The sequence below is a fragment of the Crinia signifera genome, chromosome 4, assembly GCF_055691185.1.
Source record: "Crinia signifera chromosome 4, ASM5569118v1, whole genome shotgun sequence".
In the NCBI taxonomy this organism is placed as follows: Eukaryota; Metazoa; Chordata; class Amphibia; order Anura; family Myobatrachidae; genus Crinia; species Crinia signifera.
In genome coordinates, this window is record NC_139220.1 from 15,033,032 (window position 1) to 15,056,970 (window position 23,939).

The window sequence follows — 23,939 nt, forward strand, 5'->3', positions numbered from 1 at the left end:
TAGATAGGGTGAGTGACATCACAGAGATAGGGTGAGTGACATCACAGAGATAGGGTGAGTGACATCACAGAGATAGGGTGAGTGACATCACAGAGATAGGGTGAGTGATATCACAGAGATAGGGTGAGTGACATCACAGAGATAGGGTGAATGACATCACAGAGATAGGGTGAGTGACATCACATAGATAGGGTGAGTGACATCACAGAGATAGGGTGAATGACATCACAGAGATAGGGTGAGTGACATCACAGAGATAGGGTGAGTGACATCACAGAGATAGGGTGAATGACATCACAGAGATAGGGTGAGTGACATCACAGAGATAGGGTGAGTGACATCACAGAGATAGGGTGAGTGACATCACAGAGATAGGGTGAGTGACATCACGGAGTTATAAGACCTTTGGGACAACTAAACTCTATCCAAATTGGGGTGTATTGTACAGAACCCCAAGGGAATGAGGCGTGGGAAAGAGCAGTCCCAACAGTCGGAATATTCTTGAATCCAACGTCAATTCGACAGTGGGAATTACATTTCTTTACTGTGGGAACCGTTAGGACAGTTGGAAAAGCAGCAGATTGCGGAAAAATGCAGCGGAACTGACAATCCAGCAGCCATTTTAAAAAGTCAAATCTGCTTGGTCTTCAATGCGGTCAGAAACGATCTCATTGAATAGATGTGACAGACATTGAATACCCCCCATAAGCTTTATTACTACACGTGAACATCTATTGGGAATAGTAGCGAGCCAGCGAGGGTACAAGTACCTTCAGCGGGGGTGAGATAGCAGAAAACAACCTAGATGTGCGTCAACGACTTCATGTCGACCTTTTGTACTTGTTTCCCTCTGCCGGCACTTGAGAGATGACATCAGCTTGCTGTATACTTCTACGCCCTTATTCTGGTCTGTTCACGCGTAGAACAATCTTTGCAAGGGTATCGATGGTTGCGTATGCGCGCAAGTGTGCGGGCGGGGGGCAGTGGGGCGGCCCATTTGCATGGCAGGATTTGGTGGACTCGCAAGGCTGCCAATTCGCAGCCTTGTGAATCATCCAGAATAACCCCCTTAGTGTGACCAACGCACACTACCAGGATTTAAGGGGGATTCAGACCCACTCGTTGCTGGGCCGAACTCGTTCCCCCATCCGATGTTTGCGCATGTGCAGGGGGCGAACAGGCCTGAATAACCCCCTTAGTGTGTGTGTGTGTGTGTGTCCGCACACGCTGCCTGGATCAGTCTCAGTAGGGACATACACTGCATCTCGTCCTATGCATGGTCCCTGGAGGATGGGATGAGACTCTGGCCTACTGAACAGTAACATAGTGATGCGTTGTGTCCTCGCTGCAGCAGCAGAGACAGGGAAGGACAGCCATGACTAGGCACCAACAGGCAGGGGACCCTGACCCCCTCATTGGGCACAGGATGCCATGCTGCCATGGATCATTGCGTCATCTGACCCTCTCCTGGCAGACAGCTCCTGAACCCCAAGGCCTGGAGAGCGATCACGTGGTGCTGCCGTCCGCAGGGCAGCCACAATGCACGGCACGTTCTCAGACGCTGACAGGAGAGGCTCTGCCAATGTAACAAAGGGGCAACGGCTCAGGACCATTACAGCAACGTCCTTCTCTATACTCTAAACCCCCCCTAAATATAGCTTTTATACAAATGCAGATTATGCCCCATTGTTGTAGCTCAACATCATAGTATTATGCTACACCAATAACGGTAACTGTACCCCCAGCTCTGCAATGCAATGAAGGCAGAGGGGCATGTCAATGCCACAGCAGGGGGAGTGTGGGGAGTGGGGTTGTTACTCCTGGTGTTTAGCTATTGCTATCATACCCAACAAGCAGTGGTTCAGACAATAGGCTCACAACTGTCATTTTTCAAACGCGATAGCAGGACCATTTATCGAGTTTTATCACTCACAGTGAGTTTTATCACTCCTTGATAAAATTAGCCCCTTAGAGAAATTATAGAGGCCCTCGTCCTGTGGTCACAGTGCAGCCCATACCGTATTCTGTTCTGGGGGAGAATTGGGAGCCTTGTGCTGCTAACTGGTTACACAGCATCCTCCCACCCTGGCATGTTTTCATTGTATACATTTTCCATAACCCTGGCGCCAATCTTCACCACACCCCGGCGAGTAACGGGCTAGTCTACATCTCATGGTAGTCCCGCACAATTGTCCCAGGTAATCTCATATCTACCCACACCTGACCTGGGCCTCAGGTGGGAAGCGCTCAACTGCCATCTCCTCTGTGATCCCAGTGCTGAAAAGATTACCCTCCCACGTCTGTAAACTGAGGGCTTTATGTATAATTGCTAAACAAAAAGGTCACACAGGCGCAGGGAATGTGTGTCACCATCTGTTCTATCTGCACCTGTACTATGTACATCTAACATAGGGACGTTTTCTAGATCTGACTCATTGAGGCGACAGGATTGGAATTAGCAGTCACCTCCTTGTACTCATGCATCAGCTGCTACCTACACTCGGAATAGAGGAAAACTACAGTGTATAATATGTACTGTACTGTATACGGAACAGATGATGATGTGAATGCAGCCTATTCATTTGCCACTGACTGAGAGTTATATAGTGGGAGGAGCAGGGCCCCCAGCAGCACAGAGTATATCAGGAGATAGGCGATGTGTCAGTGAGGACAGGGCTGCATGTGACAGAAGCAGTGACATGATGTGAGGAGGGGAAAGGGGGCAGCAGGAAGTCACAGACTGAGAGTTATATAGTGGGAGGAACAGGGCCCCCAGCAGCACAGAGTTTATCAGGAGATGGGTCATGTGTCAGTGAGGACAGGGCTGCATGTGACAGGGGCAGTGACATGATGTGAGGAGGGGAATGGAGGCAGCAGGAAGCCACAGACTGAGAGTTATATAGTGGGAGGAGCAGGGTCCCCAGCAGCACAGAGTATATCAGGAGAGGAGTGATGTGTCAGTGAGGACATGGCTGCATGTGACAGGGGCAGTGACATGATGTGAGGAGGGGAATGGAGGCAGCAGGAAGCCACAGACTGAGAGTTATATAGTGGGAGGAGCAGGGTCCCCAGCAGCACAGAGTATATCAGGAGATGAGTGATGTGTCAGTGAGGACAGGGCTGCATGTGACAGAGGCAGTGACATAATGTGAGGAGAGGAATGGAGGCAGCAGGAAGCCACAGACTGAGAGTTATATAGTGGGAGGAGCAGGGTCCCCCGCAGTACAGAGTATATCAGGAGATGAGTGATGTGCCAGTGAGGACAGGACTGCATGTGACAGGGGCAGTGACATGATGTGAGGAGGGGAATGGTGACAGCAGGAAGCCACAGACTGAGAGTTATATAGTGGGAGGAGCAGGGTCCCAGCAGCACAGAGTATATCAGGAGATGAGGGATGTGTTAGTGAGGCAGAGCTGCATGTTACAGGGACAGTGATATGATGTGAGGAGGGGAATGGAGGCAGCAGGAAGCCACAGACTGACAGTTATATAGTGGGAGGAACAGGGTCCCCAGCAGCACAGAGTATATCAGGAGATAGCGATGTGTCATTGAGGACAGGGCGGCATGTGACAGGGGCAGTGACATGATGTGAGGGGAATGGTGACAGCAGGAAGCCACAGACTGAGAGTTACATAGTGGAAGGAACAGGGTCCCCAGCAGCTCGAGTATATCAGGAGACAAGTAATGTGTCAGTGAGAATATGGCTGCATGTGGCAGGGGCAGTGACATGATGTGAGGAGGGGAATGGGGGCAGCAGGAAGCCACAGACTGAGAGTTACATAGTGGAAGGAACAGGGTCCCCAGCAGCTCGATTATATCAGGAGACAGGTGATGTGTCAGTGAGGATATGGCTGCATGTGACAGGGGCAGTGACATGATGTGAGGAGGGGAATGGGGGCAGCAGGAAGCCACAGACTGAGAGTTATATAGTGGGAGGAGCAGGGTCCCCAGCAGCACAGAGTATATCAGGAGACAAGTGATGTGTCAGTGAGGACAGGGCTGCATGTGACAGGGGCAGTGACATAATGTGAGGAGGGGAATGGGGGCAGCAGGAAGCCACAGACTGAGAGGTTACATAGTGGAAGGAGCAGGGTCCCCAGCAGCACAGAGTATATCAGGAGACAGGTGATGTGTCAGTAAGGATATGGCTGCATGTGACAGGGGCAGTGACATAATGTGAGGAGGGGAATGGGGGCAGCAGGAAGTCACAGACTGAGTTACATAGTGGAAGGAGCAGGGTCCCCAGCAGCACAGAGTATATCAGGAGACAGGTGATGTGTCAGTAAGGATATGGCTGCATGCAGAACTATAATTCATGCATCTTCTGTTTCGATCACTGATTTGCTTAATTCCGCATGTGAGCTTGTCCCGAAAGGGTTGCATTGTGCTTTTTTTAAAGACATTACTGCACCTAATTCCATACAAATGCAATTAAAAATAATAATGACATAAAAAAACAGGAGCAAGCCATTGTGCACTGTATAATATGCTACGTACATGCCAGCAGCAATAACCTATACCCGAAGGTACAAGGCGGCTACAGCATGTGCCCATTGCGGGTGCAGCGTAATGAATCCAAGCGTCTGCACTACACAGACAGATCCCAATGACATGACTCAGGGACGGGAGCGCCATGCAGAGTGACACATGAGATCAGCGTTACTCGCACTGCCCTTTGCCCAGCTCTCCAGGCCCAGACGTCAGCCTGACAAAAGCTGACAGGGGATGTTTTCACCGGATGAACATATTTACAAGTGAAACTAGCTGCACGCCTGAGCGGGGACGTGTCCAGCTGCCCACAACAGCAGACGCTGCCGAGCGCCCTCCCCGAGCCTGCACGGAACACCAGAGCTATCAGGTTGCTCAGGCAGAATACAGAACAGCCACCGGCGGGAAACACCGATGTAGCTATGAATAGTTAATGAAGCCGGAGAATTATCCTGGATCAGCCACACACCTAATACTCCGGAACGTGTGCATTGCATTAACTAGCAATCATAGCTAATTAGCTCACATATCCAGGAGCAAGCAGTGAGCATTCGCTGTACCCGCACTTTGCTTTGTGCATCAATGAATTCATTTACAACCTAATTTCCAGACTTGATCGCAGGGATCATTTTGTTTGTAAATGGACAAAATCGTGCTGCGCTGCAGGTGGGGCAGATGTAAGAGGTGCAGAGAGAGTTAAGATTTGGGGGGGGAGTTGTTGATTTTTTTTTTCAATGCAGGGTAAATACTGGCTGCTATTAGATTTCAGTTAGAACACACCCGACCCAAATCTAACTCTCTCTGCACCAGTTACATCTGCCCCACCAGCAGCGCAGCATGGTTTTGTCCATCTGCAAACAAAATGAGTGCCGTCATCAGGACTGAATTAGGCCCTTAGTGGGATACTATGGGGGTAAATTTACTAAAGCTTCTGACAGTGAAAAGCGGGGATGTTGCCCAAAGCAACCAATCAGATTCTGTCTTTCTAGGATGCAACAGAGAATGATTGGGTTTGACTTTAGATGCCACCAGCTCGCCATAGAGCCCCCACGGTTCCCGCACGTCCTATCAGTGCACATTTAATATATTGTGGGAGTTCTTTTAGTATCTAATTATATATTGACATGTTTATTGCAGAGCCAAAACCACCTAGACTTGTCCTAAGGCTGGGTACACACTGCATAGGTGTAACTGCCGACACGCTGTTGCGTCGACTGAGTGGCCAAACTGTTAAGCTATAGACACTTACCAATCAGTCGCTGGATTTGTCGCGTCAGACGTCAGAATAAATTTATATAGGATGTCCATTGTGGGGTGGGATTTGGAGCGTGAGGCCCCCTGAGTTGCTATGACAGGGCTGTCTCTAGGCACCAATTCAGAAGACTTGCTGCCCAGCGAGCAGATCTGAATCGGACCCCTGATGTCAAACACAAGTGATTTTGACACTTTTCGCCCTATTCCTTGCCAGAATTGGATGAAAATTGACCAAATCACAGTGGAAGCGCCCTAGTGTATGGGTACCCTAACATTTTACTTGGTGCCTGCTGTGGTCTGATTAGGGGTGTTCCGCACCCTACATTGAACCTCTATAACATTAGGGACTTACCCTGACTCACTGGCAGTTGGTTTTTCTCCCTTATTTGAATTTTGCTCTGTGCTGCATCCCCACCTCTGCAGCTGCCAATGATATGACTGAATAGAGACCAAATGCATTTTTTCTTTGTGTGTAGCACTACAACTCTCAGCAAGCTATGACCCCCCCCCCCATGACATGTATTTAGGGTGTGCTGTCTAGGACCACTTTCCCTTATATGCAGATATATCAGCAGATGCAGGGCGATGTGATTGCTCACAATCGAGGGCATTACCACGTCATAGATAGATAGTGCATCCGAACCCCTATTGGCACACCTGATAACCAATGGGTGAGCTGAACAGATGAATCCTGATAATAGTTTTATTCCAGTGATACATACCATTCATACTGTAGGTACATTGTTCAATGTCGGCAACATGAAACTGACACAAGAAAGCAATCGCACAACATCATTACAGATATCTTATTCCTAGTACACTAACACCAGTATACAGCAATAACACCAGTATACAGCATTAACACCAGTATACAGCACAGATCTTTCTCTGGGCGAATGAGTTAAATCCACCTAGATTATTCCATTCCAAGCCCCTCTGGCACTGAATAAATTAAAATGGGGGATTTTTAGATCTTGGGGTTTTTAAAAAATAGTGAATATATTAACTTCCCTTCCGGGAAATACTGCAGCCTCAACACTCTCACAAACAGATGACAAGAGCTTCAAAGAGAGGACTGCCGTCGACTGTCCAATAAGATGCAGACAGCGGCGATGCCGGGAGCAGCCGATGACTCCCAGCGGACGGAACACAAAAACGGGAATAATCCCTGGAAGGGTCACGTCTGAAATATAATGGAACATGAGGAAAGAGAGGTCAGACCCAGCCACTCACAGCGCAGTCAGCAGTACATAAGACGCCAGAACAGGGAATTGTGGGTTGGGTATCTGCATCGTGTATGGGCAGAAAGAGATTTTGTCGACGTCATCATATTAAATGTCATAATGTCTACTTGGATAAAAAAATGTCAACACCCAAAATGTTGACACAAAATAGGATAACACAGGTAGTATACCGACATCAGCATCCCAACTACCACTGGGACACCAGCAACGGAATCCCAACATCAATTAGGATGTTGAACGGCATATGGCTGGGTAAAGGGGGTTAGGTTTAGGCACTAGTGGGGGGACTTAGGGTTAGGATGCGGGTAGGGGGGAAGGTTAGGGTTAGGCCGTGTGTTGGGGGTTAGGGTTAGGCTGCGGGGAATGGGGTTAGGCACTAGTGGGGGGGGGGGGTTAAGGTTAGGTTGCAGGGGGGAGGATTAGAGTTACACTGCTAGAACGGAGAGTTGGGGGAGGGGGTATACTAAACAGATCCCTGTTGGGATTCCCTCCTTCAGAATGCTGGCCTCGATAATATGCCCATCAGAATCCCGGCCGCCAATCATTGTACATAAGTGTCGACATTATGGTGTCGACATGATGACCGTCAACAAAACAGACCAGACCCAGCAGAAAGCCTTAGGCCACTTTAAGATAACTGTACCTAGCCAGTAACATCTAGTGATCCTTTGCAGTGTTGTTCATATTTTCCTACATAGAAATAAAGTTGTTTAAAAAAAAAAAAGACTGTTGCAAGCAAAGCTAAATTGTGCATAGGTGTAAAAAAAACTGGTACAATACAAGGCAACAGCATCACAATGCAGTCCAACTGCCTATACAACGCAATAGGGTCCCAGTTACCGGAGGTCTTGGATTTCACCAGAGAATGGACAGATTTTTAAAAGGCAAAACAAAACTTGCAGTAAATGATCGCTGCTTTAAAAATATGACCATTTGCAGATGAAATCCTGGAACTTGGGCAGGTCGGACCCCCCGACATATACCTCTTGGCTGGTTGCAGCTGGTTATTAGCCATGCTGCTGACAATCCTTAATACCTGTTGGAATGCCTACAGGAGCAGTTTGGGCAGCGCTGCGTTAAACTGAGACTCCTGCTAAGGAGCTGTCCATGGTACTGAGCGGTAGGCTAACTGTCCAGGGTCCTGAAGCAGCTAAGCTTTGCATCTGGGACAATCAGCACCCTACACCGATGAGGTCACATGACAGGTTTAAAGGGCTCAGAGCGCCTTTTAAATGCCCCCCACTCTCTCTAAAGAGCTTGAATACTCATGAACTTCCCAAAAGTGAAAAAAGAGTACAAGGGTGCGGATACTTTTACCCACATGTTTCCGCTGTGTCAGTAATCAGGAACCAGCGAGTGGGTACAGTATAAAGCACTAACTCCTTGAGAAATAGTGAACTTTGGCCCTTATTCTGGTTCACTCGCAAAGAGATATTCCTTCTCAAATGGAGAAACTATGTGCACTGCAGGTGGGGGAGATGTAACATGTGCAGAGAGAGTTAGATGTGGTTGGGGATTTACTTCAAAGTGAGATCTATATATTGTAGTGTGAAAATAAAGCCTTCCGTATTTTCCCTGCACAGAAACAAAATAACTCACCCAAAATCTAATTCTCTCTGCACATGTTACATCTGCCCCACCTGCAGTGCACATGGTTTTGTCCATTTGAGAAGGAATTTTGTGAGTGAACCCCTTCCTTTCCTCTACACCTCACTCACAGTAACAGCTTCTGATGCTGCTTTCACACCGCAAAACCTGCTCAGACCAGGTATTTAAAACGTTTTTTTGAAACGGGTCAGAACAAGTTTAACCCCTTTCACACCGCATGTAAATACCTGGTCTAAAGCAGGTTTGCGGTGTGAAAGCTACAGTGAAAAGCGGTAAAGCCCCCCCCTCCCGGCGCTGAGACACAGGCAGCAGCAGCGCAGGGTGTGCTGATGATGAGAGGGACAGAGAGCAGGCAGCCAGCGGTGCAGCTGATGGAGAGTGGGCAGGGGACGCATGGTGAGGTGATGGGGGGCATCTGCCCGCTCTCCATCAGCTGCACCGCTGGCTGCTCTCCGTCCCTCTCATCATCAGCACACCCTGCGCTGCTGCTGCTGCCAATGTCGGACTGTCTCTCCGACCACCACCACCCCACCGAAGAGGCAGAGGGACATCCACATCGTGCTCCCGCTGCCCGCACTCCGCTGCTGCCCCGCTCCGGAACTGGTGAGTCAGGGCAGACAGCCGCCCACACCTCAGCCAGAGCCGCCCGTCCCCGCTCACCTCCTCGGCGCAGTGCAGCAGCCCCCGCTCTCACCCTCGGGCAGGGCAGGACACAGTGCCCCGGCGTTGCAGGGACCCCCTGCCCCCAGCGCGACCATTCCCTTCCCTGCGCTGGGGGGGGGAGAGGAGAATACCATTTCAGACCCGTTCTAGCACCAAATAAACGGGTCTGAAATGGGTAGGACCCTCCATATTTACCGTTTCCAAAAACCGTTTTTTTTTGGAAACGGTAAAATCACTCAGCACCTTTCAGACCGCACACATTACCGTTTTGAGGGGGGGGGGGGTAAACTTAATAAAGCTTATCAAAATAAAGAGGTGGTGTTGCCCATAACAACCATATTCTGTGTATAATTTTCTAGGAGGCAATAGAGAAATGATAGACAGAGTCTGGTTGCTACGGGCAGCAGAGCAACCAATCAGATTCTCTTTTCATTTGGAAAAGCTTTAGTAAATGTCCCCCTAGGAATCTATTTTCAGAAGATACACTTTCCCCACAGAGCCCCTGGCTCCAGCACTGTGAGGTAACAATGATAGCCCAAAAGTAACCAATGCCATAACCGTAAAGGAGGTTTTCACCTTTGACAATGTTATTTGTCTGAATACGCCTCTTGCGACTTTGTATTATCTCGATGGCACCCTTCTTGGATTTACCCTTTCAGTGCCGACATCTCTGTGAGAGAGGATTTAGGGCCTTATTCTGGTTCACTCCTTCTGGCAAAATCCTTCTTAGATGGACAAAACCATGTGCACTGAAGGGGGGCAGATGTAACATGTGCAGAGAGAATTAGATTTGGGTGAGTCATTTGGTTTCTGTGCAGGGTAAATACTGGCTGCTTTATTTTTACACTGCAATATAGATCTCACTTAAAAACCCCACCCAAATCGAACTCTCTCTGCACAAGTTACATCTGCCCCACCTGCAGTGCACATGGTTTTGTTCATCTAAGAAGGAATTTGTCAGAAAGAGTGAACCAGAATAAGGCCCTTAATCTGCTGTGAAAGAGAACACGTTATTCCTGCCAACTACATTATGGACCTTATTCTGGTCTGTTCACAGCCGGCATTCGTTCGCACGGGGACTGATGTTTGGCGTATGAGAATGCGCAGCTGCATTTCTGCGCATGTGGATACGCCCGGTGGGTGTGGCCGCGGCAAACAGACTTTTCTCAGGGTGCACGCACAAAGGGCTGCGGCTGTGGGGGGCGGTGGATAGTCACGCCCATGGCAATGCCCAGCGTTTCATGGGTGTTCCCATTGTAAGCGCTGGGCATTCCCGTGGTAATCGGGCTGTGATGTCGGATTTGGGGGCGGACAGGCTGACATCACCGGAAGCCAGATGCCCGCCACTTCCTCCCGGGTGCGCACGCAAATCGAAGTGACCTGAGAGTCACTTAGATCTGCACGCAGTTCCACATCATTCGATGGTTGACTCGCAAGGGTGTGAACTCGCATCCGATAACCCCACATAAGGCTATAGGGAAATATCACAGCAGGAAAAGGATTACTCGTTCTTTAAATATATTTCCAAACGAGATCGGGACGTAAGGAGAGATCGCGTGATTACCGAAACGTAGATTAAATATTTGCGCAATAGACAGTTGGAAAAAAATGTAAACGGCGACGCAGTCATCTTTTTATATTTAAATGAGTAAAAAAAAAAAGGATTTTGTAAAATAGATTACAGTTCCCGCAGCCTCCTGGATTACCGAATAGAATCCCAGAGCTCTCCAGGTGCGGATATTTAAAAAACGAAACCAATCTCGAGGGGTTACACATGAAGCTGAGTGTTTCGCATAAAATGAGAGCCGTCTCTGGGGGGGGGGGGGTGGGGGCAGATAACGACAGGTGTACTTAGTGACCTCCCCAAAGGTATTGCAGTTTATGGCTCTCTCCCCCCCCCCCCCCCCCACAAACACATGAAACCTGAACTACGGTTCCAACGAGTAAAAAAAAAAAAAAAACATAATTACTTAAGATTTTTCCCCTCCTCTGCCACCTTGTACGTATTGCTCCCGAGCATAAACAGGAGAATCCATGAATAAAATTCAACCAATTAAAGAGCAAGAACAGACTATGGGGGGGGGGGGGGGGGGGAGTCAATCGGAGCCTGGCTGTATTTACAGAGATTATCAGATGTTTCTGTAAGATATCGTGTGCTAAATTTAGAATCCCAGGCTGCTATTTATAGCTGCCTCTCCTTTTACGGTATAAAGCGACAAACCCACGTTATTTCTCTGCATGCTGGGAGCGAGGTGGCTGTTATGGATATCGATGGAGCAGCAGGGGGTGGATGGGTTGACAGTGGGGGGTTACGGATGTGCGTAAGAATGACCCAGGCTTCTCTGACCATCGCACCGTCCTATTAAAAGGGAATGTCATAGCGCGGCACGTGTCAAGGCTCCAGTGCGTGGCGAGCACGCGGAGGACAGGCAAATTCTCACTTTCAGAATAATAATGCCCCTGTTATTTTTTTTTCCTTTACTCATCCACCTCGCAGCTGTTTCTCTTTCTCCCCCGGCAGCCTGAATACACTGTAACTGAGGCTTGCAAGCCGCTAACCTCACACACGCGATTGAACATAGCAATTAGACGTTATTTTCTCATGGAGGAATAAGGCGAAGGGTTACATTAAAAAATGTTTTCCTGCGGTGCTGGGTATTCTTACATGCAGACAGCCAGAAAACGTATTAAACGTTTGTTTACCCTGGCAGGTTCCGTGGCCTAAAAATACAGTACGGCGGATGATCATGTTCAGATGATGGCTATACGCTGGAAAATGGGAAGGAATCTGTAAAAAATAAATAAATAAAGCGATAATGGTTTTAAATAAAAAGCGCAATATAATTGCACGTTTCATGAAAGAGGTGAAAGCAGAAAATATCAAGGGTGGCCTGGAGTGGGGTGGGGTGTGGGGGGGGGGTGCTAAAAATCAAGCCAGATCTACTTATAATGGGGACTGTACCTAATGTCAGTCGGGACCAGTTGGTCAGTAACTGTTGATCCCACCCTGCATTCGGGGGATATTCAATTAGCCGCAGCTAATTGCCACACCAAAGCAATTCAATTAGTGGGATTACTCTGCATGAGTAAACAGCCAAATCGGAGTTCTCGAGGGGAAAGCTCATTGGGGAGCATTCAATTAGCCGTAAGGTTTTCCCTGTGGATAATTGCAGGCTATAATCCCTGCAGAGTGCAAGAGGATATTCAATTAAATGGCCTATTTCTGGTGCCACTATTCCACATAAACTGCGGAATCAATAGATTTTCCCCACGCACAGTTTTCCTAATATGCCGTGTTTATTTTTTAGTAAACTTCTTGTGGAGCTGCGAGGTTCCGTCTGACATTTACAATGCGTGGTTTTCCCTACTAATTGAATTGCTCTGGTGTGGAATTTCCCAAGGCTGACAGGAGAACTGATTCTGCAGTTCACGCGGAATCACTGAGTTCCGCACCTCAAACCCGGATTATTAGGTGCCCAGAAGAGCTACTTATGCCGTGTTCACACTGCCAGTGTGAACAATACGGCTTTTACCCGGAATTTTAAAGCCAGGGACTGCAGCATCGGACCCTGTTCTCGCCGCTAAGGCAAATTCCCGGGTGAAGCCGTTTCACCGGGTAATTTGCCTTTTTACACAGTTTTTTCTGCAGTTTGAATAGGTCAACCCTTGTCTGCATACCCGGGTCTCAAACCCAGGTAAAAAGCAGAGTTGGAGACCTGGGAATTTCAACCGTTCACACTGAAAAAAAAAACGTGTTAAAAGGGAACTACCGGGTCGACACGCTAGACCCGGGAATTTGCTTATACCCCGTTCTTACTGCAGGCAAATTCCCGGGTCTAGCATGTAATTTACCTTTTAACAAGGGTTTTATAGCTGTGTGAACGGGTCAACCGTGTCTGCATTCCCGGATCTCATACACGGTAAAACCCTTCTTTTAACCCATGTTTGAGATCTGGGTATGCAGACACGGATTGACCAGTTCACACTGCCAAAAAAAAACTGTGTTAAAAGGCAAATTACTGGGTAGAACTGCTTCACCCAGGAATTTGCCTAGCAGTAAGAACGGGTAAATGCCGTGAAGTTCACACACGCAGAGTGTGAACACGGTATTAGCAGTGAAAACAGAGTATAATACCCCTTTAATACCCCTTTCAGACAGAAAAGTCTGAAAATCCCAGCAAATACACAGCATTTCAAATGGCAGCCTGACCCCCTTCACACAGAAGAACAAATTACCGTGTTGAAAATTTCCATCCGTCAATTTGCTAAAAAACACGGGTATTTGTTCTGTGTGAAAGGGTCAACCCGGGTCATAAATCCCGTGTCAACTCCAGGGTCGGAGACATGGGATTTACGACTGGGGTGTGCCCTTTCACACAGAAAAAGGACCCGTGTTATTCACAAAATTACCGGGTAGAACTGCTTCACCCAGTAATTTCGTTTTCGGTCTGGAAGGGGTATTAGACATACTACCCGGGAATTACCCAGCATTTTGAATAGCCAGTCTCTGCACGGATTTTAGCCACCATTTAGCTGTGGGGTGTAACTGAAGACATCACTGACTTTAACCCACCCTGTCTGAAGTATTTTAGGATCCCTTCACCTCTCCCCCACCAGACCCATTCCCAAAACCAAAACTACTCATTTGACTATACCAGACTTGGACGTGGCTCTCTGGTGTGCAAGTGGGATACTGTCAAAATGTAAACTAGCTCAATCCTGCAATTAGACTGTTGTGGGAAATGTATGACGAGGAAGACTTCACTCATCTAATTTTACACTTTTTATCCGGCAACAAAATTCCAGACATTAACATAATTCCTAACCCGTTCTTGGATATGTAGAAGTATTTTTATTTTATTTTTATTTTTTTGCAAATATCCGCACATAATAAATCTGAGCAACCGAGATTTCACCCACGGAGATAAAACGGGCACGTTCGGTGATGAGACAGAAGGGACGGTATTGTCAGTACAATTATCCAACTAATTACACGAGACAATAAGTCTGTCACAGCTTCCATTAAGATTTAGGCCAAACACTGATCTGCATTTTAAATAGTAATCCTCCTAAAAAGGCTTTATATATTAAGGTTTATGGGGGATATTTATCAACGCTTTAATGGGCTAAAGTGGAGAGAGATACATTACTAGCCAATCAGCTCCTAACTGGTTAACATCCATTTGCAGGCCCTGCGAGGGAATCGCCCTTGCTAACGGTTGGTGGCCAGGCCACCATTGGCAAGGCTGGGTTTGGTGGTCTTGCAAGGCTGTGGATTCGCAGCCTTGTGCATCAACTAGAATAACCCTGGAAGGAGATAACGCACCATCTGTGTTTGAAATATGACAGTTGGGAGCTGATTGGCTGCTGCGTTGTCTCCTTCTACTTTATCTCCAGTGTATCCCTTCCCCTTAATACATCTGCCCCACAGCCTGTAACATGACAGTTAGAAACTATTGGTTTGTATTTTATCACTCTCCGCTTTATGTCCCACCAAGGTTTCAGAAATATCCTCCAAACTGATTCTGGGTTTCCTGGGCGTGCCTACAAAAAAAAAATGGTGGGTGCGCCCAGAAAAACGCGTCCTCATGCGCCACAGACCCCACATGATGTCAGAGCCCACCCCGTTCTCAGCCATGTCCTTCTGACTTATGCGCGAACGGGGCAAAAAAAAAAAATTAGATGCTCTGCGATCATCAAATTATTTTTGTCCGTACGCCTGCATGCGGGGACATTCGTGCGGTGGTGGCGTGGGCGGGAGTTCGCTCGGCCGGCGGGCAGGCAGAGTTTCCGCTCAGAACACCAGAGACACGCGAGACATTCCGCAGTTGACGGCGCTTATTTTTGCAGCATACTTTTACTAAAAACGCCTAACAGATCAAATCCATCTAAAGAGAGGCCAAAAATGTCTAAGAATTGAATATACAGAATAACCTTTTACACATGGGGCATTTGAAGATATGAAGAGTGGCAATTCACTAACATCTTAAAAACAAAATGGCGCCCAGCATCAAAAGCAAAGGTTTGATCATGAATGGGAGGGTGGACCCGCTGCCTAGCACCAGGGGGTCCGCTCCTCACTGAAGTGGGGCCCGATGCACACCCTGCACCCATTATAGACAGTTTTTAGGTGCAAAACCGCGGCTGTTATTTTGCAGGGTGCGCCACGTTCACGAGGACACAGCCTCCCGCATGGAACCAAGCTCAGCAGCCACGTTGGCTGTGCTACGTACATAGGGCCAGATTCTCTAAGCTTCAAAAGTGATAAAATAGAGAGTGATAAACAGCCAGCCAATCAGCTCTGTCTGACATTTTTCAAACACAGCCTGTGACATGGCAGGTAGGAGCTGATTGGCTGGCTGTTTATCACTCTCCATTTTATCACTTTTGAAGCTTAGAGAATCTGGCCCCATAGAACCCAGCCAGCTCTTCCCCCTGTCCGCGGTTCCCCCTGGACGGATGCATTTCACAGACATAAAAACAAAACAACCTGATTTTTAGTAACCGAATCTCATCGATGTGCTGAAGAAGACAACAGCGTATCAGCATTACCGGTGTCATCATTAGCCTAAGTGTTTGAGCCGCCAATTAGTCAGGACAGCGCTCCCAGACTGGGGCGAGAGCTGCTTCTCCCGGGCCTGTGGCTGCAGTAATTGGGAATATGTGATGTTCTGAGCAGCACAAAAGGAATTACTTACGAGCCGAGTGCAGACTTCCATTAACCTGTAACAAGCAATCAATTAACTCTGATTGATCTGGTGCAAGGAAGACAGATAACGTCTGATGGATTCTTGTATTTGTGGGTTTAGATTCTTGTATTTGTGGGTTTTTTTTAAAAGCCCCATCCCCCGCAAAGTACAGGAAAACAACGCTAGCCATCTCTTCATATTAGCTGTAAGACACACTCAGGGGCCTATGTACTAATCCTGCGAGAGAGATAAAGTATCCGCCAATCAGATCCTTGCCTACTCTTTCCCGGAATGGCCGGGAGGCTCTAGAAAATCAGGTGTCGCTCCCGGCCTCCTGGGAGAGTGGGCAAATCTCCCGGCCCGACGTCACGCGCCAGCAATCCGTTTAAAGTCAACAAAAGCGCAAAACCACAGCAAAAATGCATTGGTGTGAGGTCACACAGTCACTATAGTCCAGGTGGGCACAGGTGCGCCCAGCTTCCAGTGGGTGCACAGGGGGTACATGTCTTCAGCCATACATTATAAGTATTCTATCCCTGAAAGCGGTAACAGTAACGCTTGCTAATTGGTAACACACTGTCACTGCTCTGGTTTATCACAATGCTCATTGTATTAATGTGACACATTGCAAAAACCCATCACCTCATAGTATGTGTCATACAGACCCCTCGTATCTGTTACACAGCATGCGTGACTTATCTCATATGCCATGCTGACGTCTACGCCCCTGTGTACTACAACACATGTATGTCACGGTGTACTATAACACATTTATGTCATGTGTACTCCAGCACAGGTATGTCAGTGTACTACAACACATGTATGTCACAGTGTACTACAATACATGTATGTCACGGTGTACGCCAACACATGTATGTCACGGTGTGAACTCCAACACATGTATGTCACAGTGTGTACTCCAACACATGAATGTCACGGTGTACTCCAACACATGTATGTCATGTGTACTCCAGCACAGGTATGTCAGTGTACTACAACACATGTATGTCACAGTGTACTACAATACATGTATGTCACGGTGTACGCCAACACATGTATGTCACGGTGTGTACTCCAACATATGTATGTTACAGTGTGTACTCCAACACATGTATGTCACGGTGTACTACAATACATGTATGTCACAGTGTACTCCAACACATGTATGTCACGGTGTACTCCAACACATGTATGTCACAGTCTACTCCAACACATATGTCACAGGGTATGCCACAACATGTATGTCACAGTGTACTCCAATACATGTATGTCACAGTGTACTCCAATACATGTATGTCACAGTGTACTCCAACACATGTAGGTCACAGAAAACGTGTGTCATGGTGTCCATACTGTAAGTCCAGTGTCTGTACCCCCCCCCTTACTTGTCACAGTGTACCTCTCACATTTGTGTCTGCCTCACATGTGCATGTAGTGTCAGTGTCCCCTCCTCACCTGTGCATGTAGTGTCAGTGTCCCCTCCTCACCTGTGCATGTAGTGTCAGTGTCCCCTCCTCACCTGTGCATGTAGTGTCAGTGTCCCCTCCTCACCTGTGCATGTAGTGTCAGTGTCCTCTCCTCGCCAGTGCATGTAGTGTCAGTGTCCCCTCCTCACCTGTGCATGTAGTGTCAGTGTCTCCTCCTCACCTGTGCATGTAGTGTCAGTGTCCTCACTTCACCAGTGCATGTAGTGTCAGTGTCCCCTCCTCACCTATACATGTAGTGTCATTGTCCCCTCCTCACCTGCACATCAAGTGTCAGTGCCCCCCTCACCTGTACATGTAGTGTAATTGTCCCCTCCTCACCTGTACATGTTGTGTCAGTGTCCCCTCCTCACCTATACATGTATTGTCATTGTCCCCTTCTCACCTGTACATGTAGTGCCAGTGTCCCCTCCTCACCTGTGCATGTGGTGTCAGTGTCCCCTCCTCACCTGTACATGTAGTATCATTGTCCCCTCCACATCTGTACATGTAGTGTAATTGTCCCCTCCTCACCTGTATATCTAGTGTCATTGTCCCCTCCTCACCTGTACATATAGTGTAATTGTCCCCTCCTCACCTGTACATGTAGTGTCATTGTCCCCTCTACACCTGTACATGAAGTGTCAGTGTCCCTTCCTCACCTGTACATCTAGTGTCAGTGCCCCCCTCACCTGTACATGTAGTGTCATTGTCCCCTCCTCACCTGTACATGTAGTGTCACCGTTCCCTTCTCACCTGTACATGTAGTGTCATTGTGCCCTCCTCACCTGTACTGTACATCTAGTGTCAGTGCCCTCCTCACCTGTACATCTAGTGTCAGTGTCCCCCTCACCTGTACATGTAGTGTCAATGTCCCCTCCTCACCTGTACATGCAGTGTCATTGTCTCCTCCTCACCTGTACATCTAGTGTCATTGTCCCCTCCTAACCTGTACATCTAGTGTCATTGTCCCCTCCTCACCTGTACATGTAGTGTCATTGTCCCCTCTTCACCTGTACATGTAGTGTCATTGTCCTCTCCTCACCTGTACATGTAGTGTCACTGTCCCCTCCTCACCTGTACTGTACATCTAGTGTCAGTGCCCTCCTCACCTGTACATCTAGTGTCATTGTCCCCTCCTAACCTGTACATCTAGTGTCATTGTCCCCTCCTCACCTGTACATGTAGTGTCATTGTCCCCTCTTCACCTGTACATGTAGTGTCATTGTCCTCTCCTCACCTGTACATGTAGTGTCACTGTCCCCTCCTCAACTGTACATGCAGTGTCATTGTCTCCTCCTCACCTGTACATGTAGTGTCACTGTCCCATCCTCATCTGTACATCTAATGTCATTGCCCCCTCCTCACCTTTACATCTACTGTCAGTGTCCCCTCCTCACCTGCACAACCAGTGTCACAGTGTCCCCCTCTCCCATGTGTCAGTGTCCGCTCCTCACCAGCAATACCAGTGTCACAGCGTCCCCCTCTCCCATGGGTCAGTGTCCACTCCTCACCTGCACAACCAGTGTCCCCCTCTCCCATGTGTCACTGTCCCCTCTTCACCTGTGCATCCAGTGTCAGAGTCCCCCTCTCCCATGTGTCAGTGTCCCCTCCTCAACCAGTGTCACAGTGTCCCCCTATGTCATGTGTCACAGTGTCCCCTCCTCACCTGCTCAACCAGTGTCACAGTGTCCCCCTCTCCCATGTGTCAGTGTCCCCTCCTCACCTGCACAACCAGTGTCAGTGTCCCCCTCTTCCATGTGTCAGTGTCCCCTCTTCACCTGCACAACCAGTGTCCCACTCTCCCATGTGTCAGTATCCCCTACTAACCAGCACAACCAGTGTCACAGAGTCCTCCTCTCCAATGTGTCACTGTCCCCTCCTCCCCTTTACAACCAGTGTACCCCTTTCCCATGTCTCACTGTTCCCTCCTCACTTGCACAACCAGTGTCACAATGTACCCCTCTCCCATGGGTCAGTGTCTCCTTCTCAGCTGCACAACCAGTGTTACGGTGTCCTCCTCTCCCATGTGTCACTTTCCCCTCCTCACCTGCGCAACCAGTGTTACAGCGTCCCCCTCTCTCTTTTGTCAATGTACCTTCCTCAAATGCATATACAGTATCACGGTGTCCCCTTTCCCATGTGTCAATGTCCCCTCCTCACCTGCTCAACCAGTGTCAGTGTCCCCCTCTCCCATGTGTCAGTGTCCCCTCCTCATCTGCACAACCAGTGTCCCCCGCTCCCATATGTCAGTGTCCCCTCCTCATATGCACAACCAGTGTCCCCCACTCCCATGTGTCATTGTCCCCTCCTGACATGCATATACAGTGTCACAGCATCCCCCTCTCCCATGTGTCAGTGACCCCTCCTCATCTGCACAACCAGTTTCACAGTGTACCCCTCTCCCATATGTCAGTGTCCCCTTCTCACCTGCACAACCAGCATTCCCCGCTCCCATGTGTCATTGTCCCCTCCTGACATGCATATACAGTGTCACAGCGTCCGCCTCTCCCATGTGTCAGTGATCTCTCCTCATCTGCACAACCAGTGTCACAGTGTACCCCTCTCCCATGTGTCACTGTCCCCTCCTCACATTCAAAACCAATCACAGCGTCCTCACTTCACCTTCACAACCTGTGTCTCCCATGTGTCAGTGTTCCCTCCTCTCCAATGTGCCACTGTCCCCTCCTCACCTACACATCCAGTGTCATTGTGTCCCCTTCTCCCATGTGTCACTGTCCCCTCTTCACCTGCACAACTAGTGTCACAGCGTCCCCCTCTCCCTTGTGTCACTGCCCCCCCTCCCATTTGTCACTGTCCCCTCCTCACCTGCACATCCAGTGTCACAGCGTACCCCTCTCCCATGTGTCACTGTCCCCGCCTCACCTGCACAGCCAGTGTCACAGCGTCCCCCTCTCCCATGTGCCACTGTCCCCTCCTCACCTGCACATCCAGTGTCATTGTGTCCCCTTCTCCCATGTGTCACTGCCCCCTCCTCACCTGCACAACTAGTGTCACAGCATCCTCCTCTCCCATGTGTCAGTGCCCCCCCTCCCATGTGTCACTGTCCCATCCTCACCTGCACAACCAGTGTCACAGCATCCCCCCTCTCCCATGTGTCAGTGTCCCCTCCTCACCTGCACAACCAGTGTCACAGCATCCCCCCTCTCCCATGTGTCACTGTCCCCTCCTCACCTGCACAACCAGTGTCACAGAGTCCCCCTCTCCCATGTGTCAGTGCCCCCCCCCCTCTCCCATGTGTCACTGTCCCCTCCTCACCTTTACAACCAGTGTTGAAGTGTCCCCTCTCCCATGTGTCGCTCTCCTCTTCTCACCTGCACATTTAGTGTCACAGCATCCCCCTCTCCCATGTATCACTGTCCCCTCCTCACCTGCACATCCAGTGTCACAGTGTCTCCTCCTCTCCTGCACATCCAGTGTCACAGTGTCCCCCTCTCCCATGTGTCAATGTCCTGTCCTCACCTCCACATCCAGTGTTAGTGTCCCCCTCTCCCATGTGTCACTGTCCCCTCCTCTCCCATGTGTCAGTGTCCCATCCTCACTTGCACATCCAGTGTCACAGTGTCCCCCTCTCCTATGTGTCAGTGTCCCCTCCTCGCCTGCACATCCAGTGTTACAGTGTCCCCCTCTCCCATGTGTCAGTGTCCTGTCCTCACCTCCACATCCAGTGTAAGTGTCCCCCTCTCCCATGTGTCAGTGTCCCCTCCTCTCCTGCACATCCAGTGTCACAGTGTCCCCTCCTCTCCTGCACATCCAGTGTCACAGTGTCCCCCTCTCCCATGTGTCAGTGTCCTGTCCTCACCTCCACATCCAATGTTAGTGTCCCCCTCTCCCATGTGTCACTATCCCCTCCTCTCCAATGTGTCAGTGTCTCCTCTCACCTGCACAGCCAGTGTCACAGTGTCCCCCTCTCCCATGTGTCAGTGTCCCCTCCTCGCCTGCACATCCAGTGACACAGTATCCCCCTCTCTTATGTGTCAGTGTCCTGTCCTCACCTCCACATCCAGTGTTAGTGTCCCCCTCTCCCATGTGTCACTGTCCCCTCCTCTCCCATGTGTCATTGTCCCCGCCTCACCTGCACATCCAGTGTCATAGTGTCCCCCTCTCCCATGTGTCAGTGTCCCCGCCTCACCTGCACATCCAGTGTCACACTGTCCCCCTCTCCCATGTTTCAGTGTCCTGTCCTCACCTCCACATCCAGTGTTAGTGTCCCCCTCTCCCATGTGTCAGTGTCCCCTCCTCACCTGCACAACCAGTGTCACAGGGTCCCCCTCTCCCATGTGTCAGTGTCCCCGCCTCACCTGCACATCCAGTGTCACACTGTCCCCCTCTCCCATGTTTCAGTGTCCTGTCCTCATCTCCACATCCAGTGTTAGTGTCCCCCTCTCCCATGTGTCAGTGTCCCCTCCTCACCTGCACAACCAGTGTCACAGGGTCCCCCTCTCCCATGTGTCAGTGTCCCCGCCTCACCTGCACATCCAGTGTCACACTGTCCCCCTCTCCCATGTTTCAGTGTCCTGTCCTCATCTCCACATCCAGTGTTAGTGTCCCCCTCTCCCATGTGTCACTGTCCCCTCTTCTCCCATGTGTTACTGTCCCCTCCTCACCTGCACAACCAGTGTCACAGTGTCCCCCTCTTCCATGTGTCACTGTCCCCTCCTCTCGCATGTGTCAGTGTCCTGTCCTCACCTCCACATCCAGTGTTAGTGTCCCCCTCTCCCATGTGTCACTGTCCCCTCCTCTCCCATGTGTCAGTGTCCTGTCCTCACCTCCACATCCAGTGTTAGTGTCCCCCTCTCCCATGTGTCACTGTCCCCTCCTCTCCCATGTGTCACTGTCCCCTCTTCTCCCATGTGTCACTGTCCCCTCTTCTCCCATGTGTTACTGTCCCCTCCTCACCTGCACAACCAGTGTCACAGTGTCCCCCTCTTCCATGTGTCACTGTCCCCTCCTCTCGCATGTGTCAGTGTCCCCTCCTCACCTGCACAACCAGTGTCACAGTGTCCCCCTCTCCCATGTGTCACTGTCCCCTCATCTCCCATGTGTCACTGTCCCCTCCTCTCGCATGTGTCAGTGTCCCCTCCTCACCTGCACATCCAGTGTTAGTGTCCCCGTCTCCCATGTGTCACTGTCCCCTCATCTCGCATGTGTCAGTGTCCCCTCCTCACCTGCACATCCAGTGTTAGTGTCCCCCTCTACCATGTGTCACTGTCCCCTCCTCTCCCATGTGTCACTGTCCCCTCCTCACCTGCACAACCAGTGTCACAGTGTCCCCCTCTTCCATGTGTCACTGTCCCCTCCTCTCGCATGTGTCAGTGTCCCCTCCTCACCTGCACAACCAGTGTCACAGTGTCCCCTCCTCTCCTGCACATCCAGTGTTAGTGTCCCCTCATCTCGCATGTGTCAGTGTCCCCTCCTCACCTGCACATCCAGTGTTAGTGTCCCCGTCTCCCATGTGTCGCTGTCCCCTGCCCTGTGTGACAGGGGCACCTCACCTGTAGGACACCTGTTTCCGGAAGGTCAAGTTTCGGAGCTTCTCCTCCACGGACTCCTCCCTGTCCCTGTGCCCAGCTCCCGGCTCCTGCACGGCAGACTCCCCGGCCGCGTCCTGGCCTCCCTCGGCTCCCTGGCAACCGGCGTCCCTGCTCTGAGCTCCGTCGAGAGGCGGGTTCATGTCTGTGCCGGCCCGGGGGCTGAGCGGGGGGTCCCGGGCACAGTCACAGCTCCGCTCCCCGGCAGCGCTGCAAATGGAGGAGGCGCTGCGGCAGCATCCATGGGGGGAGAGCGAGGCATTGTGGGAAACTCCTCCCTGACCAATCGCTGCCGAGCAGCCGCCTCCCTCCAGTCCCTGCCAGCCCCCTCCTCACCCTAGTGCCACCCATATACTCCCCCCTCACCCCTGTGCCACCCATATACTCTCTCCTCACCCTAGTGCCATCCATATACTCACTGCTGTGAAACCCATATACTTCCTCATCACCCTAGTGCCACCCTTATACTCCACCCTCACCCATGTGTCATCCATATACTCACTGCTGTGAAACCCATATACTAGTTCCTCCTCACCCTAGTACCACCCATATACTCTCCCTCACCCCTGTGCCATCTATATACTCACTGCTGTGTCACCCATATACTTCCTCCTCACCCCTGTGCAATCCAAAATACACACCCTGTACCACCCATATACTCCCCCCTCACCCCTCTGGCAAATATATATACCCTCCTTCCTGTGCCACCCATATACTCCACCTCACCCCTGTGCCATCCATATACTCCATTTCACCCCTGTGTCAAACATATACCCCCCCCTCACCCCTGTGCCACTCACATACTCCCCCCTCAAACCTAAACCACCCATACATTCCCGTCTCACCACTTTACCACCCATATTCTCACTCCTGTGCAATCCATATACTCACTGCTGTACCACCCATATACTCCCTCCTCACCCCTGTGCTACCCATATATTCCCCCCTCACCGCTGTGCCACCCATAATACTCACCA

General features: G+C 50.0%; 1 protein-coding gene across 7 annotated transcripts in view; it reads right to left on the minus strand.

The window, feature by feature from the left end:
* DGKI (diacylglycerol kinase iota) overlaps nucleotides 1–23,222 on the minus strand; it is a 214,671-nt gene extending 191,449 nt beyond the window's left edge. For 3 of the 7 annotated variants that reach the window (XM_083181182.1, XM_083181181.1, XM_083181179.1), the window contains exon 1: nucleotides 22,927–23,221. In XM_083181182.1, coding sequence (XP_083037308.1) covers nucleotides 22,927–23,105 — 179 coding nt within the window. In that variant the 5' untranslated portion in view covers nucleotides 23,106–23,221. Of the gene's footprint in view, nucleotides 1–22,926 lie in introns of all 7 variants that reach the window. The other 4 variants (XM_083181185.1, XM_083181184.1, XM_083181183.1 and 1 more) reach the window with 2 other exon arrangements.
* Between the last annotated feature and the right edge of the window lie 717 nt (nucleotides 23,223–23,939).